At 38.0% G+C, this 13,376-nt stretch overlaps 1 protein-coding gene across 9 annotated transcripts in view; it reads right to left on the bottom strand.

The window, feature by feature from the left end:
• Nucleotides 1–13,376, bottom strand: part of USH2A (usherin) — a 373,983-nt gene that overhangs the window by 214,712 nt on the left and 145,895 nt on the right. For all 9 annotated transcript variants that reach the window (XM_071426043.1, XM_071426058.1, XM_071426050.1 and 6 more), the window contains 3 exons: nucleotides 12,445–12,648; nucleotides 12,240–12,320; nucleotides 9,730–9,915 (listed from right to left, as the gene is read on the bottom strand). In XM_071426043.1, coding sequence (XP_071282144.1) covers nucleotides 9,730–9,915; nucleotides 12,240–12,320; nucleotides 12,445–12,648 — 471 coding nt within the window. The remainder of the gene's footprint in view (nucleotides 1–9,729; nucleotides 9,916–12,239; nucleotides 12,321–12,444; nucleotides 12,649–13,376) is intronic.

The raw sequence follows: 13,376 nt of genomic DNA, 5'->3' as shown, positions 1-13,376 counted from the left end.
TCTTTCAGATTAAAGACACTACCCCTTGTCCTCTCACTACATTCCCTTGCAAGAAGTTCCTTTTCAGCTTTCTTGTATGGCCCCCTTTAGGCACTACTCTGCCTGTTAAGTATTGGAAGCCACACGAAATTGTGCATCACAGAAATTCTATTAGTCAAAACACCATCTTTTTTACACAAGACAGTATTTCCACTTATTTCCAGATCATAGAGGGTTAAACCCAGGAAACTATAAAATGTGCTTTGGGAATTACCTCCACAAATAAATACAAGTAGTAGCCAAATCCTCTAACTGTGACATTTGCAAGTTCCTGGCCAAGAGGAGCGTGGCATCGTATACACGCCGTCTCTCTATTCACTCTGCAGTGCTTTAGGAAGCAATTTGGTTTGATTTGTACATTTAGCACTTGTAGCATTTGTTTCTTATGAAGCAGTAAATTAATGCTCCTTGCATTTCCTCATGGAAGACATCCTGTAGGGTTACCAATGGCTTCAAGCACTGAGAGCTGCAGAATATCAGACATCCAAAAAGATGTCAGGATGTGTAGAAGGTTTGGATTGGACTGTTTGGTTTACTTTTGACAAAGTTGGGAGGTTTTATATGAAGCACCTGTAGCACAACAGACTTCCCACTGTATAGGTAGGTTTTTGAAAGGCTGAGATAATTTGCATAGGGAAAAAAAAAAGCAAACAAATAAACCCTTTTGCTACAGGAGGTTTTTGTTTAAAAAATTCATTCAGTGAAGGCAGCAACTTAATTTTTTTTTTCATTTCCTAATTAATGTTTTTCCTTCACATGTACTTTTGCACTATTTTTTTTCAACAAAGAAACAGATGTGCATAGGTAGGCAATAGAAAGTGCACAGATTTTATTTACATACTTCAGCAAACTACTTTTTCTCAGCTGCCATCCTATCTGTTTGGCCAGCATCCACTGTAATCTGTTCTCCTTCATTATGTTAATCTGTGGGCGGAAAGATTTCTGTCATCTTCAAATCGCTTGTACAGCAATGGTAAACACCTTGGCCTGTCTGTAATTGGACAGGTGTCTGCATTGGTGTCACCCAGCTTTTAATTCAATTAAAGAACTGGCTGCTCTGCTCTCATTACCCACTCATTTCCCCTGCACTTTCAGTCAGTCAGTGAAATTTACACTCAGCACCTGACTATGCTGAAATACAAAGTCAGCAGTCCCACAGCAAAGATCATCACTGATACACGTGAATTAATTTAAAGAACAGCAAAATAAATTTTGAAGTAAAAAATAGCCTATGATCCAATGAAGTTGGCTGATAGCTTTAGAAAAACTTTCCCTAACTCCTCAATTATCACACTCTCAGACTGACATCTCTTGTCTATACACAATAATTGCTGATCTGGTAAGAGTCCATCAGGCTTTCCAAGATGGGGTGCTAACAAAGCAAAATTTGGCCACACCTGCATGCATTCTATTAATGCTAACAGGAGAGAGGTGGATAAATTGTCACTTTGATCAGGAGATAGGATTAGAGACATCATCAATATTTAAGAAGAGGCTTGGCCTCACACATTTGGGATATGGGTCCCATGCATTCAGTCTGACACTACAGAGCAGCTGAATCCACCTGAACTCAAAATTTACATAATAGACTACATTCAAAGCCTTAAAATCCACATGGGGAACTGGAGATGCTAAATCATTTTAACACACCACTCCTATCCGCCCAAAGAACCTTTGGAAATAAATTAAAGTTCTAACACAGACATTTTGACACAGTGACCCCATGAAACTGAATAATGTCATTTGTTAAATATGAATGTAAAGTTAACAGTCTAAAAGAGTGATCTGGAATCACACCTAGAACATTAAGCCCACTTTATATGCAAAACTAGTATTTAATTGTCTATACTTTTATTTAAATGGTCTTTAATTATTTGCAATATCAAAAGTCAAGGTTTAGAGTTGTGCAAGAGAGAAAATGCTAGGTTCATTCTATCAGTGAAGGGATAACAACACGGATACGGGGAATAGCAAAGGGGTCAACAATGAATTTATGGTAAAATGGGTGTGCGGGCTAGTCAAAGATAGTTGCATATTTAGGTCCACTCCATTCAATGTTCTAATGCATATAGTATATGAGAATTTTACATATGCAGCTTTTTTCCCTTCACTTCTCCATAAGGCAGATATTTCTTTTGTTCACTACCTCTCAAAGGGAGTTCTCGTACATTTAGATAATACAGCCATATTCCACAGCATTGTGGCACATTTTGAGTGGAAAACTAGTACTTCTCGTCAAAAAAAAAAAAAAAAAAGTTTACTACTACAGTATGGGGGCTAATATTCTGTTCATAAAAACTGAGTGAATTACTTTGCCAATGGGACTTTTCTTTGCCATATTTTTTCATTCTTTCCTCCCTAACATTCTATTTCATGAGGACCTATTTTGAAATACACCTACTGCAACTGAAACAACACTTGACCTTTAGATTTACCTTAATTCTGGTGTAAGCTTTAAAAACAAAAATTACCAAATCTCTTCTCCCCAAACCTAGATTATTTAACTAACTTGAATGCCCGAGGTCAAACAGCATCTGTCCAACAAAGTCACTTGTGTGTCGAGATGCATCATTGCCACAGTACACTTAATCACAGTCCACTGATCAGAAAAGGAAGTCCTCAACTGACTTTGTTTTTGACAGATTGTAGCAAAAACTGTTTAAGTACATGTGTCTTCCACATATGCAATTCTGAACCCAAAGCCTGTGCACATCAATCTGTCACATACATCTGCATTTTTAAAGCATCTTCTAACTAAGGATAGTATGAGTCATAAAATGAAGAACTACTCAACAGGAGGGCACCTATTCCAACTCTTTGGCTTATAAGAACAACCAAAAGTTTCACTTTAATTATTGCATTTAGGTGGCTTGAAAGACCCTTTATTTTCCAACAGAAATACTTCATAACAAACCATGTACAAGCTCCACTGTCTTTGAAGATGCAACTCAGTTTGCAGCGGTTCAAGGAAGCCTGTTACATTCCCCCCCAGCACAGGGAACTCCCCAGCTGTTTCAGTTTGCCCAAAACCTTAACTGAACAGTGCAATTTTGCACTGTTAATTAACCACAGAGCTTTGTAATATCTATCACTGTTTAACCCTCAATCATTCCAAATAACTTAATCATTGCTTATTTTCTGCAGCATGATTATCTTTAAAAGTTTGTAGAGAAACAAAGAAATACTGTTTACTTTTTTGCAGATTTTTTAATCTGTCTATAAAAACATAACAATCCTTTCTAGCCTGAAAAACATTAAGAAAATAACTTCTTTTTATTACTGAAATATGGGTATGTATCTAAGAGTTGATGTAATTTTGATAAAATGCTCAGATTTATTTAATCACACAATTTACATTTTGTAAGAATAAATTTATATAACAGCATTGGACTGCAAACAAGATTCATTTAGGTCTAAACTCAATCAAGTTTGAATCTTAATACTGTAGAATATTAATATAATTTGTTTTAAAATTCATATATTGAAAAATATGACACTAGTCTACTAAAGCCAGCTAAATGAAAGGAGAAGGGAACCTACATTCTGCCACTCTGACTTAGAGTCACTAGGAGCTCGAGCACCACTTGACAACTCACAGAAACCTAATGGGCACAGACAGATCTATCAGCTACCCCTTGTTGCAGTAGCTGCTCCAGCCAAACATTCTGATCTACATATGAAGTTTTACAACTTTAGAAATTTGTCTCAGCTTGGAGCAGGGATCTGGGAGTCCTTCTAGTGCTCTGGCCCTACATACATTTATCTTAGTTGGTTTACAATAATCCCTTTCTATAAATTTTAAAAATCTCATTAACTGCAGTATAGGAATGCTTTGAGTGTAAAATATTTGTACAAACCAAGAGCTTTCAAGTCGTTTCAAGTGCATGACAGCATTGCCCAAGCAATTCACCAACAACTAACCACAGCAAACTCTCCATTGGTGGTAAACTGCTCATTTCATCCCATACAGATGAAATAAGCCTGAGAGAAACAACATTTTCTAATATCCATCTCAGACAGAGACCCCTGAATCCCATCAGAGGGACCAGTCAGGGTGCAGGGGCCAGTCCCAAAGCCACAGGCTGCTTAGGGAGGGGACTGGCAGAGCTTTCTCTGAGAGGGACAATCTCAACTGACAGCATTTACCAGAGCATGGGCATTTGCCAGGCTGGCAGTGAGCTTCCCCCAGTGCTATGTCCCCACTGTCCAGCCCTGGCTGATCTGTCACTGGCAGGTGGCCCTGTCTCCTCTTCTGAGACACTCTCCAGCTAGAGAGTTTTCAAAATCACAGCACAGCTCAGAGACTTTGATTAACCATATTAAATTATTAAATTAACTTTTCCTGAGAAATTCGTCTGCTGATATAAAAGACTAAAAGGTGAACAGTAATTACAAACATGTGTCACAGGAGGAGGGAATGGCAGCTGTCAGCCACAATTTTCTCATTACCACGTGTGCAGCCACAACATCAGTCCTTGGCTATTGCAGCAATGACAGGTGGGATGAACTGCAAAATCATACAAACTTGAAAGACAAATCTTTAACAGGAATAAATACCAATTGTGTGTGAATTCTTTTGCAGCACATTTTATTTAATTTTTATTTGTAGGTATCATTAGAGCCCACAGTTTAGAGACTGGTCAATCCCCTGAATTCTACAGTGAGAGAAATCTGAATTCTAAAATGGGGATTTTGCACATACTTGACAAGAGAAGTGTCAGAAGACTGTGATGAGTGGCACAAAACACAGAGGCAAGACAGCTGGGCTGTATCCCAGGGTTCTGGGATACCGTTCAACACCTTTATCAATTACTTGGATGATGGGGTAAGTTTGCACCCTCAGCAATTCAGGATGATACAAAAAGGGCCACTAAGATGGTAAAAAGACTGGAGCACATCTCTTCTGAGAGAGTGAGAGAGCTGATCATCTCAGGAAAGACAAGGCTCAGGGTGATCTATCAAAATGTATAAATACCTTATGGGAGGGAACAAAGCAGCAGCCAGACTATTCTAAGTAGTGCCCAGCAACAGGACAAGAGTCAATGGACACAAATTGAAATACACGAATCACACTATCAGAGAATATCCTGAGTTGGAAGGGACCCACAAGGGCCATGGGTCACAATGATCTTAGAGGTCTTTTCCAGCCTAAATGATTCTGTGATCACTGAGTCCTGCTCCTGCCTCTGCACAGGACAACCCCAAGAATAACACTACGTGTCTGAGACCCCAAATGCTTCTTCAACTCTGGCAGGTTTGGTGTTGTGACCACTTCCCTGGGGAGAAAATTAAATTCCAACTGGACACAGGAAATCACTTTTTACTGCAAGGGTGACCAAACCTGGAACAGACTTCTCCTAGAGAAGTATCTCCATCTAGAGAGATATTTAAAACTCAGCTGGCTGTGGTTCTGGGAAACCTGCTCCAGTCAACCTTGTTTGAGCTGGGGCAATGGACTAGATAATCCTTCCAATTCACATGACCCTGTGATATTATGGATTCCAAAGGAAAGTAGAAGCAAAAGCTGATCACAGACCACACGTAAACAGTGTGTTCTAAAGCTTCTTCAATTTGTTTAAATATTGATTCTAACTTATATTCCAAATTTTGATGTCAGCATGTGGGATGCACTGGAATGCAGAAAAAAGCAATCCAGTCTTTAGGAAAAAAACTCTTACATGTGGTGACTCTGTACTTCCTTTACTACTTTGCATCCATGTTATTATGTGCTTCTCTGAAGGTAAGATGGGCAAGCATGGTGCTTTTCAAGAACTTACACTCGAACTTTATAGTCTCATCCTAGAATACAGATACTGAACACTATGTTGAAATATATCACCTTATCCAATAAACTCCTGGTTCAACAGTCAGAACCTCATTTAAAGGATTTAAATCTGATGAATATTCCTTTCTTGGATGAAAATGAAAAAAACAGTTTGACATTTTGGAAGATTACAAGGGTCAGATTTTGAAGGATTTTGCTTTCTGAGGAGTCAGAAATAGGCCTCTGAGACTGTGGGATTATGGTCATTTAAAGACCTATTTTACTTTTAATATTTAGCTCAGCTTTTCTTCTTCTTGACAAGGGTACAAGAGGTTCTTCTGAATGTGACACACACAGTACAGCCTTCTGAGAAATGGGTAATGCTCTTAACTTTTTGTTACTGTGCTCCAGTTATGACTCAGGACCCTAGTGTAATTGTTCAAAAGAATTTACAGTGCAAGTATAAACCAAAACACAACAGATGGGCCTAAAAAGCTGCAAGGAAAAAAACAAGAAAGAGGGTTGTCAGTGCCCTCAGATACATTTCAAGCAGCAGATAAGCAGTGGCTAGGCTTGACAGGGAATGAAAATTTCAAGGAGGGCATGGAAAAATACCATAGATTCTTCATTAATGATCCCATAGAGAGCTGTGGTGCCTTTCTGCTGTTGCATTAGCAAGCTTGGCTGTTTGGGTTACTGCAACACTTTCTCATGGAATGCAACAAAAGAATTTCTAAAGAAATGTCCCTGAAACTAGGGAGAGAACAAACAGAAATATTCATTCAGAGCAAACTGAAAAGTAAGCAAAGACAGCACCATCTGTGGGGTTCTATGTTTATGTTAACTTTTGATTAACCAGGAAAGATAATTCATCAGGGAAAGATACAACGTCTCCTGGGAGTTTTGTATTTGTGGGTAACTAGTTCTCAATATCCACTGACTTGCTCACCTGTGTAGTCTTCACTGAAATCAACAGACTGAAGTAAAATGACTTTGGATTGGTGATTTAATTTACACCTGTCTCAGCTCTGACCTCACCATGAGGACATGAATTATATATTTCATACAATGTCAAAACTGGAAAATACATAACTATACTATTGGGCAGGAGTTATAAATAACAACAGGAAGCACATCTTACACACACAAAACTGAACTGGAACAATTATTCTCACAGCAGTTACAGAAACAGAAAGAATAAATGTATTGAAAAATAAAGACAATTCTACCACAGACCATTAAACAGGATGATCCAGATGCAGTTTTCAGCTGAAGAACTCCACAACCAATCAGCTGAATTTGTACTTACAGGAAGACTCATTCTATGCTTAGCACATTTCTTACACTTTCTTCCTGAGCATCTAGAGAATCACAGAATATTCTGATTTGGAGGAGACCCACAAGACTCATGGAGTCCAGCTCTTAGGTGAATGGCCTGAACAGAGATTGATCCCACAGCACTGGTGTTATTAGCACCGTGCTCCAACCAACTGAGCTCATCTAAGGGTCATATTCTGACACATAGATCAGTATTTGAATACAGACATTCTTACCTTCTTTGGGTCATATTAGCAGTCAGTGTGCTGCTGTGGCAAACAAAGCCAACAGGATGCTGGATTGCATCCACAAGGACATCTCCAGCAGAGATAAAGTCGTCATTATTCCCCTCTACTTAGTTCTTGTCAGGCCACACCCAGAACACTGTGTTCAGTTTTGATCCCTACTGTGTGAAAAAGATGTGAACAGGCTGGAGAGAGTCCAGAGAAGGGAGACAAAGAAGATCAAAGGATTAGGTAGCCTGTCAAAGAAGGAAAGACTGAGAAAACTGGGTTTGTTCAGCCTTGAGAAAAGAAGGATCAGTAGAGATCTTATCACCATATTCCAGTATTAAAAGGGTGGCTACAAGGAAGATGGAGTCTCCCTTTTTACAAGGAGTCATATGGAAAAGACATGGGGTAATGGGCACAAGTTACTCCTGGGGAGAATCCAACTGGACAAAAGACAAAAAATTTCACAATGAGCACAATCAGCCACTGGAATAACGTTCCCAGGAAGTGGTGGATTCCCCAGCTCCGGACACTTTAAGATTTAGCTGGAAAGACTTCTGGACCATCTTGTCTAGACTGTGCTTTTGCCAAGAAAGATTGGATCAGATGATCCTTGAGCTCCCTTTCAACATGGTATTCAACAATTCCATAATTTTATTTTGCATTATTTGACAGCTCTGTACAACTCCTTGACAGGAGGTTGTAGTGAGGTGGGGGAATGGTCTCTTCTTCTGTGCCTACAGTGAGAGGACAAGAGGAAATGGCCTCAAACTGAGAAAAGGGAGATTCAGATTAGATATTAGAAACAAGTTTCATTGTTTGGGTGGACAGGCATTGGAATGGGCTGCCCAGGGAGGTAGTGGAATCACTATCACTGGAGATGTTCAAGAGATGTCTGGATCTGGTGATAGGTGATGTGGTTTAGTGGTTACTGTGGTGGTGTTGGGTTCATGATGGGCCTTGATGATATTACAGGTCTCTTTCAACCTTGATGATATCTGCTGTAATAGGCTAAAGAACCAGGATCCATTTACTGTCTTCATTTAATGTGAAGGTAAGTTGCTTCTACTATCTCCTGTAAGCTGCAGGCAGATAACCTCTTACCTATCCAGCCTGGTGCAGACATTTTCATAACCCTGACAGACAATGATGGCACAATGCCAAAATAATTAAACAACATTTTGGTTCTGGCCATCAGCTATTAGCAAGTTACCTAATCCATATGTCTCAGTCTTTAATTTCTACCAGTATAATCTATACTGTCTTGTAGCATAGATAAAGAATGTTGAAATCAACAAGGTCATTAAAGAAATCACAGTAAGGATAGAAAGCCCATGCAGGTCTGGTAAGGTCACTACTCACAAATAATTAAGATATTTCAAACCAAAGAAAATAAAATATGTGCAAATTATCCCTTGAAAATGTATCCATAGTTTATGGCAGAGAAACAAGACAAACCATATACACTTATGTAAAAACTATTACCTGGATTTCAGGAAATAACATGCTGCCTGAGGGTTAAAACACTTTCCAAGACTGTTGTACTGCCCAAACCTGAGCCAAACCAAAGCACTAACTCAGAGCATTGCGTCATTACCGCTTTTTGAATTGTAATAAATTACAGAATTGATGTTAGAGATCATAAAAATGAATCTATTGGTCTGTACTATTGCCCCATTGAGTCATCACATAACATAATCCAGATTCTTGTCCGTAATGTGCTTCCTTCCCAGGGAACATTGTAGCAGCCAGAAAAGGCAGTTTGTTCACAGAGAACAGAAAGCCAGATCCATGCTATCCTGGCAGGAAGAAATGCCCCAAAATTTTCTCAACAACATTCTCACCTCATAAACACAAAGCCATGAATTTCTTAATTCCATAATAACCTACCTTCACATCCCAGTGGCATCAACCACAGCATCTGATTAACACAAATGTATGCTAGTTCCTACTGAAATCAGTTAGGTTTATATGATCAGATTTAGACAGCTATATCAAGTGCTTTCATACATCAGGTCAAACAGTATCATAATGAGACCCACAGAATAATTTAGGTGAACTGGATGGAACAATAGGAAAGGGGGTTAAAAAGTCACATATAGTAAGCAAATATAAGCAAACAAAAGAAGCATTTTTCCCCCAGATCATAAATAGTTTGCGAATTGCTTTTTAGTATTTGTGCTGTATCTTAATTTCTATTGTTCTTTGAAATCAGTAAATCGCCACAGGGATGCTGACACAAATAATTACCTTTCCAAATGTTATCTATGCTGTGTATACACAAAAACAGACAAGTAGTATTTTATAGATCAACAAAAGGAGGGATAAGCATCCTGTGTTATTAGATATGCCTAAAAAATGGTACTTAACAACATTTACCTGTGAGCATTCCAGCGTCAGCAAGCTCAGCGCTGGTGATGGGTACAGTGGGACCATCCGCTTCATATGCTTTCAAAATGTACTTCTCAATTACACCTATGACCCCAGCTGGTTTGTCCCAGGTGACCTCAATGCTGTAACCATTTATACTGTGAGCTCTTGAGGGAGTTGGCACATTTTGTGGAACTGTAGAAGGATAAAATAGAAAATAGAGAAAATGGCAGTTCTAAGGAGACTATTGCCCCTATTCTTCACTTTTAATGGCTGCAGTAAATCAGACTCAACCATTAGCATAAATACAATTTATTAGAGTTGTAACTTTTCAACATTGATTTAATATGACTGCACATCTTGAGCTATTCAGTTTAAGCTATATTTCAAAACCATCAGAACTCCATCTACATAACATTCCTTCTTGTCTAGTTGCAATTTTCCAAAAACATTTCATGTATCAAACATATTTAAGCATCACTCATAAAGAGAGGAGGTGGATTGTATGTAGCTAACAAGCACAGGCATTATAATAATACAACTGAATGAAACAAGGCAGTACTGCAACAGAGAGGAGTTTGATATTATCAGTTGGGTATCTAAGCCACAGAATGCCACAACTACGAAATGTTTCTAAAAATTTCCAATCTATTTTAGAGAAGCCCTTCAAAAAATTAAAGCGCTTTCATTTATTTTCCACATGCATATTTTATTTCCACAATATCATGCACATTTCTTGGGGCAAAGTAGAGATTTTTAAGGCCTTTTTGAAAAATCCTTTGCTTCTGATCATTTCATATTACAAAAGAAAAAACAACAAAAAAAAAGAAAAAGGAAAATTTAAATGCTTTAAAGAACTGGAAAACCAAGATCATATATGCATAGAGTTGCTAATAAAAAGAAATCATTCCATTTCCTATAACCTTTAACTATTTCTTGGATATTACTATGCCATGTAAAGGTCTGGTCAGTAACAGCTTCATCACAGATGACTGCACAAGGGATACAGAGGAAAGACCCAAGGAACACTATGGCAGGATGATGGATGATGAGTTTGCTGTAGATGCATGTGGACTCCCTCGCCCTGCTGATGATCACTCGCTTTTCTTACCATCAAATGATCTATTTTTTGGTAATTTTCCTGTTTAATTTCACTAAATATGAATGCAGCCTTTTTTTTTATAAGAAGACTACCAGCAATGAAAGCACAAAAATACCTGGAAGTTTTGATTCTTCTGTAAAGAATGTGATACTCTGAGAAAGTGCCTATTACTACAGCAATATATTGATTTCATTAGTTATGAAGTGTATCACAGGGTGAGGTAAGGTACTGTACAGCAGATGGTCTTCTCATAAGGGATATAACAAAACCAACTCAAAAATAATTAAATACCGCAATTATTGTCCAACCCCAGGGAACATGGACTGCTCAGTGCTGTGGTCAGCTTGCAAACATAAATTTGTGGCAAAGCTTACAGTTGTCAGATGGTTGACATGAAAATATGCACCTATTTTGTCCCTTCTGGGTGGCACACAAAATATAGGTTGCATTAGAATGCATCTACAATACAATATTTATGCATGTATCACATATATTTTTAAGGTGATACATTGGAAGGCATATCAAAAGAATGCTCTGCACAGATGGAATGCAACTGGGCTTCAATTTCAAGAAAAGGGAAAGTTAGCTAAGTAAAATACACAGAACTGCAAATCTTCAAAATCTTACTGGCTTGAAAAAAGTTTGCAAAAGCACTCACCAGAAAAGTTTTTAAAATTTTCTTCATAAGATATATGAAAAATTTGATCTTTAATGCATCATCTTCCTACCCTCCACAAGCCATGTGCTTCTGTTCCAGTAAATATTGCCACATTTTCACACACAATCTATGGACTACTCATTAAAAGAATCCTCATTCAGTGGCATTGAGTAGCACACCCATGAGCAGGTCTCCAAGGCACACCTTGTGCCTGCTCTCCCAGTATCACCCTCCTCTACACCTGATTTTGTAGCACTAAATTATATGTAGGAAAATATAAATTTATTTACTCCAGCCCACTCATGTAATGTGACATGAGATGTGCATGTATGAACACAAATAAATTGTTGCTCTTACTCAGTTAATGCAGCTCAATCCTTTAGTGTCCTTAATTAAATAATCTAATAAATATTTGGAAAATACCTTGAGTTATGAGAAAAAAATATTTGCCTGAACACTTTACAGCTGATGACTGTAATCTGGTACCTGTTCAAAGAATTAAGCAGTTTCACCCTCTCAGAAACACTATTAAGGTTCACTAATCAAAACTGTTCTGGTTGGATTATCTCCACAGAATCACAGAACGAGTCAGATTGGAAGGGACCACAGTGGGTCATCTGGTCCAACCTCCTCACTCAAGCAGGCTCATCCTAGAGCACAGGGCACGGGATTGTGTCCAGGCAGCTCTTGAACACCTTCAACCTGACATTAAATATCTTATGAAAAATAAGAATGAGTAAACCTTGAAATTTTATTTACCTGATTCTCTTGTTCGAGCATGGGTCCATGCACTAGATACTGATCCTCCTTCATTTAAGGCAACCACCCTATAGAGGTATTCTTCACAGGACATAAAGAAGGACAGAGGAGGTAAAAGATTAAAAAAAAAATACTGAACACAATAATACATTAGTAAAGAAGGGAATGAAAATCATGCATTTTATGTAAGGAACCAATGCACTACCTGTAAACGGTTGTAGAGCACTCTCATAAACACTCTTCTCTTTTCCTCGGTACACAAGGATGGAGTCATTTCCCCTGCAGTTAACAGCACTGTCAGTTGATAGGCATCCGTCCAGATTGACTCTGACAGCACTGCTGGACACAGATGCCAAGTTAACGACAGCACCTCGTGTAAATTTAACATCCTTCATGCAACCACCGAAACCTAGCAAACAGTAAGGGATTAGTACCACAAAAAGAGCTTCAGTCATTAAGAAACACTTCTGTTCCTTTCAATTCTATATTTTCAACATTAAAGACTGTAATGTGAATATGTTGACTTCCAACATGACATTCTATCTCCACTTTCAAGACACTAAGCTGGTAAATTCCTGCCTTACTGATCAACACTTTCACTGTTAGCAATTCCATCCCACAAGGAAATACCTTTCCATTTTCTCTTTCACCACTTGTCACTTTGAAATCATTACCATAAAAGTGATTCTCTGACTTTTAAAATCAGCTTTCTGCTGCTTGCTACTACTTTGTTAAATATACATACTCTCTCAAACGAAAAGAATATCTAGATTAAAATTACAATTAACTTCAGGAGATCAGATGGAGGGATATCAGTTTTGTCTAACAGGGACATAAGGCATATGCTGTTTATAAACATACTCCAGAAACATAACCCCAAACTATTTGTTTAGGATAAAAAATTTAAGAAGCTTAATTATATATTTATTTCTATATATCCATATATTTCTCTACATGTGTGACATTCCTATCAAATTTTCAAATATGTTAAATCAGTTACTTGCACTTACAACACAACTAAAAATTCAGGATGCAGTTGTTAAAACTTTTATATTTACTAAAAATTAATAAATTTATATATAAAATGGGTCTCAAATCTGAGTAGTGGTTGGTTCTTAACACAAAATCTGAGTGAAC

The sequence above is a fragment of the Agelaius tricolor genome, unplaced genomic scaffold (assembly GCF_023055355.1).
Source record: "Agelaius tricolor isolate 1412-34295 unplaced genomic scaffold, bAgeTri1.0.p SCAF_1, whole genome shotgun sequence".
NCBI classification, from domain to species: Eukaryota; Metazoa; Chordata; class Aves; order Passeriformes; family Icteridae; genus Agelaius; species Agelaius tricolor.
Note: the sequence above shows the minus strand (reverse complement) of the source record. Positions and strands in the feature narration are given on the sequence as shown.